Source organism: Nanorana parkeri, unplaced genomic scaffold, assembly GCF_000935625.1.
Source record: "Nanorana parkeri isolate BGI_ZX_2015 unplaced genomic scaffold, ASM93562v1 scaffold1079, whole genome shotgun sequence".
Taxonomy (NCBI): domain Eukaryota; kingdom Metazoa; phylum Chordata; class Amphibia; order Anura; family Dicroglossidae; genus Nanorana; species Nanorana parkeri.
This window is the reverse complement of record NW_017307347.1, coordinates 525,254-531,929: the sequence shown is the minus strand read 5'-3', so window position 1 is coordinate 531,929 and position 6,676 is coordinate 525,254. Positions and strand designations below refer to the sequence as shown.

General features: G+C 44.9%; 1 protein-coding gene across 1 annotated transcript in view; it reads left to right on the top strand.

Annotated features, from left to right (window-relative positions):
* Nucleotides 1–6,676, top strand: part of RNF24 (ring finger protein 24) — a 27,197-nt gene that overhangs the window by 1,942 nt on the left and 18,579 nt on the right. Inside the window, exon 2 of the mRNA XM_018567652.1 lies at nucleotides 5,743–5,892. Coding sequence (XP_018423154.1) covers nucleotides 5,743–5,892 — 150 coding nt within the window. The remainder of the gene's footprint in view (nucleotides 1–5,742; nucleotides 5,893–6,676) is intronic.

Here is a 6,676-nt window from a genome sequence, read left to right as displayed (position 1 = left end):
AAGAGGCATGGGGGGGGGGGTTGCTCAACTGCAACCAAGGACAGCATGTAATGATCAGTGTATAAGATATGTGCAAATATCTAATTGTAAGGCTAAAATCATGTATCCGATTGTTAAGGATCCCTTACATAAAGCGTGCAATGGGGGCAATTGTGATAATGATGTACTCTGGCCGTACATGCTCAGATCACGCTGCATGGGGATGTCAACAAAAATATCCCATGACCTTCCCTTATGGGTGACTTTAGTCTCACCACTGCACAACATCAGATGGAATTTGCCAACTATTCCTATTATGCAAGAAAACATGTCCTATTATTACATCGAGATAAGGTGTGACAAAGATATTATGGACACCCAGACCACACAGATCATATGTGAGGGAATCCACACAAGGCTTTCAAATTATTGTAGATTTGTTTTACTACTTATCTACAGTATTTAATCAAATAATTCTTACTGTGATAATGAACAAGCTTTGACTTGTACACTGAGTGGCCAGATTATTATGACCACCTGACGTTTGTAGGGCAGAACGGAGAGTGGCAAGACTGGTACAAGACAACAGAAGGGCAACAGCGCCGTGTCAGATTCCTCGCATCACCTTTCAACATCTCGTGGAGTCACGAGGCGGCCCAACGAAGTACTGATGGGGTGGTCATAATAATCTGGCCACTCAGTGTATATTACTGGTATAAAAGCCGTGGTCACCTCACGTCTTTTTGATGTATATAATCTTATCGATGTGTGTTGGGGCCTATTCACCTGTGTCGGATTTCTGCACTAAGGCCCCCTTCAGACCTTTGCGGCCCTTTGTAGTGCTTTACTGCAAACGCTTTACATGTGGTATTTTACATTTTAATGTTTGTTAAGGTAGCCCATTTATTCTTGCACCTACTTGCATGGGTTAGGCATCACAGAAAGTACCTTGCAATGCGGACACATTACACAACGCATTGGTTCTAAAGGGGCCCTAAAACCTATGCACTTTACTGCAAGGAAATGCATTTCGAGTAGAAATCCCATGTATTTTCTGTTTCTGGTTTACATCTACAGTATGTGCTGCTTTTGCGTGTTTGGAAAGGGAAATCATATATTGTGGTGTAGTGGTTAGTGCTTCTGCCTTGCAGCACTGGGAGTCCCTGGTTCAAATCCCAGCCGGGACAGTATCTGCAAGGAGTTTGCATGTTTGCATGTGCTTGTGTGGGTTTCCTCTGGGTTCCTCCCAAAGACATGCTGGTAGGTTAATTGGCTCCTGTCTAAATTGTCCCTCATATGCATGTGAGATAGGGAACTTGCATTGTAAGCTCCTTGAGGGCAGGGACTGATGTGAATGTGCACTGTGTAAGGCGCTGCACAAATTGTCAGCTCTATATAAATGGCAATAATAATAAATACAAGCACACATTGGTAGCCATGTTTGCTTATTCCATATGCAGCCTCCACTTCCTGCTTAGTTTTGTTGCTTAGCTCCCAAATGTCTCTGATTTGGAGGTACTGTCACCCCAATGTCCCTCATTTGGAAACAAATCCATCTGTCCCTCATTTGGAACCTTATCCCTTTGTTCATTGTTTCTCCTCAGATTTCTCTTTTTGTTTCTGTTGGAAAGACCTCTATAAAATTGTTCGATTTCCCTACCAAATGTGTTATACATGAAAACTTTCGTCCAACCTTGATATTATTTCACTTGTTATTTTGAAAAGCCAATATAAATGAACAATTAGTAGTGAAAAAGGTGCTTGTAGGTGTAACCAATCATTTTTTCAGGTATTCTTCATGGTTTCTGGTAGGGGTGTCTCCTTTGCCTACGTACGTTGCACTAAAATTGGTTCCTCTTTCTCATCTCTGAAAGCTGAGAAGTGTGGTGTTGCCCACTGTGCCTTGATGTTCCTCTCTCTGGCCAAGGAAGCCCATTGGTCAGGTGTGACGGAATAATTTTAAGGATCTCTCGATATGCTCAAAATTGTATCTCAGCATTAGGTGATTATGAGTGATTACAGTGGTATACAAGTACAGTACTCACCACTGCTGGGTCTAGGTCCTTTAACACGCAAAGTACAACCCTTCTGACTTTTTTGCCCCTCCTGCCCGTCTCTTCTGCCTACCCATCAGCTCAGCCCTGGTAGCTACTAATGCAGACCTGGATAAATTCCAGGTCCTCAAATTCCAGGAGCGCCTTAAAAATTACAGCTTACACCCAACTTTTCAGGTTTCCTCTAGTTGTTGTCAATGAAGCTGGCCCCTAAAACAAATCCAGCTGGTTCCCAGATTAGACAGACTGGCTCTTGAATCCCTGAATTCCATATATACTGTATTTGTTCATCCCCTAAATTAGTGAGCTTTCAATCAGTATATATATCCCTGGTGCCCAACCTGTGGCCCAAGAGCCACATGGGCCACTTTTGTACTTCTTGTCTGGCCCCTGGGCCACTGCAGTCAGTAGTGGAAGCACTGACTTGTGACGGGACTGCAATGGAAGTGATCTCTAACAGTATCTTGTAACACGTTCCCAGCCTCTGTGTCCTGCAGCATGTCTCCGGTCTCCACCACATCGGTAGCATGGCCACAGTCTTTGACCATCTTACGTAGTATGTAGTCGTCTGTAGCATCTTATACATAACTGATCATTACATGCTGCCCTTGGCTGCAGTTGAGCAGCCCCCCACCCCATGCCTTATAAACTGACAGCCATTGGTATATATGATACAGTTTACATGGATGTACCATACGGTGAGCATGTAAAAATTGATCAAAAATGCTCTACGGCATAACGTCTGTATTCTAGTCTTGTAGTAGATGGTTGATCCCCGTCTCTCCAGGGTGGACACAGAGGTATTTCCTGTGTGATTCTGCTTTTTTTAACTCATGTTTGCAGAGATTAGGATGCCAGTCATTAGCACTGTGTGTTTGGCCAAATCTCCTAGTGATAAGATTACTGAGAGGTTGACAGGGAGGTGCAATGTAAAGACTGGAAAGTGAAAGCAGAAGGACAACGTGTGTATGTAAACAGAGCCCAGCTGACCGGGGAGGGGAGATTCCTTATCCTCAGAACAGTTCTTGATGAAGTCATGCAAAACCTTCTATGGCCTTCAAGTCACCACAGCAATAAAGTGTTGGCAAGCCAATTAAGTAGGGTATACATGGACCTATTTTTTGGTATTCAACCCACCGGCTGATCGAAAAAAAATAAAACAGATTCCACCATCCATGCTGAACAGCATGAATGGACGAGTCCCCCGCTATCTCTATTGTAGTCTGACAGCGGCCGCTGTCCGAAAACTTGGCTGCAAGCTCTCTTCCGCCAGCAGTTTTCCAACATGTTACTTCGGCAAAAGTTGATTGAATGATTTAACGTCTTCTGAAAGAAGGTGGCCGCTGTCAGAATACAATGGAGACAGCAGGGAATTCCACCGTTCACGCCTGTAAGCATTTATCTGTTTATATATTCTTTGTTCAGCCCGCGGGTTAAACTAAGAAAATATAACCATATATACTTAAAGTGACATTAAACACTCAGATTTTTTAACATAAAACAATACTGTAATGTGCGCCTTACTGTAATCCATGGTTGTTTCCATTCTCTTTGCTGCTCTTCCTTTTAAATCCTCATGTCTTCTCATGCTCTGCAGAACTTCCCTTTGCAGCTCAGGGCCTCTTCCTGTAGTGCTGGCTCAGATTACAAGCCTATACAAACCTGCACACAGACACCGTGTATCCATTCCTGAGACAAGGCAGTCTGCTGCAAAACAGAAGTTCTGCCCAGCATGAGAACAGATACAGATTTAAAAGGAAGAGCAGCAAAGAGAAGGGAAACTACCATGGATTACAGTAAGGCGCACATTACAGTATTGGTTTATGTTAAAAAATCTGAGGGTTTAATGTCACTTTAAGTTACCCGTTCACACCATAGCGTACTGGAAACGCAAACTGCAGAATTTGTTTGCCATGTGTTCCCATCGATTTTCATTGGGTTCCTGGATGCGCAACAAACGCAGGAAAATAGTGCATGTAGCAAATTCTGCGACATGCGTTGCTTGTTTTTTTTTTCTTGCATGTTTGGGCATGTGGGAAAAACGCGCATTTTCCCACCCACGTTTGGGGGTGCCATTAACTCGTAACATTCAGCGAATGCGGTGGTGTGAACGGGGCCATGCACGGCTCAATTAATGTCTGATTCCTGTTGAATGGTAATTAGGCCGGGTTTGGTGTGAACCCATTTTGCCCAAGCCTGCTGAAAACTCTGACCACCACCCTCTCCTCCCGACCCAATCAGTTGCAGGGATGCACATTTTCTTCCCCACAGCTATACATCACCAAGGGGCGGGGAAAGCCCCACCGCCACTGATTTGGTCAGGAGGAGAAGGATGGCGGTGAGAATTTTGAGCAGCCTTGGGTGAACTCAAGTGAACTGGGCCGCTCTCAGAATACACAAACAATGATGGCGGCTCCTTGGCTGTCATCACTGTTGGCCTGAAACAGTTTTCAACCGCCTCCTTCAATTTTCTGATCAAAGGATGCCGGACGGAAGGGTGGTGACAGGGCCACCCACTGAGCAAATTTTGAATGGTTCATCAAAAACCATCCCACAGTTCACACGGTGTATGGCCAGCTTAAGGCCCCTTTCACATGGATGGTGAAACCAGATCCGTCTGTCAGTTTTTCAGGCGGGTCTAGTAGTGTAACCCTATGCGCACCTGATTACCTCAGAGTCCGTTTAAAAGGGAAGGTTTGCGTCCTTTTTTGTTTTTGCAGAACTAAACGTGACGGATCGGCGGTAATTGGATTGAAACGGACACATGTCTGCTTACATGCGACTGCCCATAGACCTAACATGGGTCTATCGCAAGATGGGGGAGGGGGGAACTGAACAGACATAGATGCCACAAAATTGGAATTCTTTCCGTTGTGCTCTGATCAGCAGGGGATCTGTACACGGAACCCCTTTATGGACCCCTTTCACGGATCCCCTGCTGATCGGAGCGGATGCCGCCCGGGTGAAAGGCAGACAAAGGAAATGGTTTGCAGAATTGTAGTCTGGGAGATGTGCTTTGTGCTCCGGGCCTGGTAATTGTCGCCCTTTTGTCTGCGATGGAATTTTCCAGCCTCCTGGACGGGTGTAACGTAGGAAATGAAATTCGGAGGAATGAAGCAAAGCTTGGAGGTTGGAATGTGGTGACACGCATAGCTCTCTGTATCCATAGCAACGGGGCGCCTCATGGTAATACTGCAGCCCTCGTGTATGACTGAGTCTGAGAGAAGACCTGTCCGTGCTGGTCACGGGGCACCCAATCAACTGGTAACTCCCAAAATATGGGATCACTTATCTATGGAAAAATATAATTTTTCTTAAAGCTGACACTCGCCCATCGAGGAGTTTTGATATTTGCATAACTCCTCCCAAAAGGAAGCTATGTACAGCACTCTGCCGGCCCCTCCCACCAGCCTGCATGGCATAGAGGAGAACAGAGATCCAGTGTTAATGTCACGGGGTTGAAAATAAAGGATGGAATGGTTATAGTCATGAATGTCATTAGAACGTTGATGAGGTGGGAGGGAGGAACCAGAGAAGGCAAAATATAAGCGGGTTAAACTTTAAGCTGGTGGAAGAGACATGTTTGTAGTGCATAGGAAACTATTCATTCTGCATTGTATTCATTATATATGATTATGGGGACTTGTATTGTACTGAGGAGCCTGTGCGATATTTCTGTAAATTTATCCCTTTTGGGTTTTTTTTCCAGCCGATCCATGAGCCCAGACTTCCAGCACTACAGCTTCAGAATGCCTAATATTGGGTTCCAGAACCTCCCCCTCAACATCTACATTGTGGTGTTTGGCACGGCGATATTCGTATTCATCCTGAGCCTGCTCTTCTGCTGCTATCTAATCCGGTACGTCTGCTGTTCAGCTTTAAAATGAGTTGCACCGCAATGCGTTTAACACATGGTGCAGTGCGTCCCCCCCCCCCTTTTTTTTTTTTCCTGTCATTCCACGCACTGTAAAAAGATGCAGCTTGTGCTTCTCTTTTAAATACAATCGGAGTCTGAATGCAATGAGGAGCATTCATCAAGCATATCAGCAACACAATTACACAAATCCTGCTGCCTTTTATTTAGGAAAGCCTATGGGAGAGTTTTCTTTGTATTAGTATTTCTGAGCAGGTCTGACACAGATTTACCTATGAAGATGAGACAGGTTTTCCCTCTAAGTGGGCGCACAGTCAAGATGTGATCAGGGGCAGGTTTTATTCTGTTGCAGTAATGCTGTAGAGTAGCCCAGGGAGGCATTTATGAATCAAGCTATTATATAAAATCTTTCTCCTAATTTGTCTTGCTGCTCCTGTTTAGTACTTTCTTGCTGTGCAACAGATGCTTTAAATGCCCCTCCCCCAATGTTTTTTATGTCTGTCCTTGCTTTGGGGTTGCATTGAGCAATGCATACCCGGGCTGGAGGTGTGAACAAGCCCTTTGAGGACTGCACCAGTAGTTTGTCACATGTGGCATTTACCAGAAGGCTAGCGGTCTCCAAGCCAGGCTGTATTATAGGTACGGAGTTGTAGTTGTCCATTCTTTGGGCTGTCGGTATGTTAGAAAGTGCAGTAGGCTTATCTCTAGAAGGCGATCTCTTGTAACACAGATCACCTGAACCAGATCATGGGGGCTCCATAGCCAGATT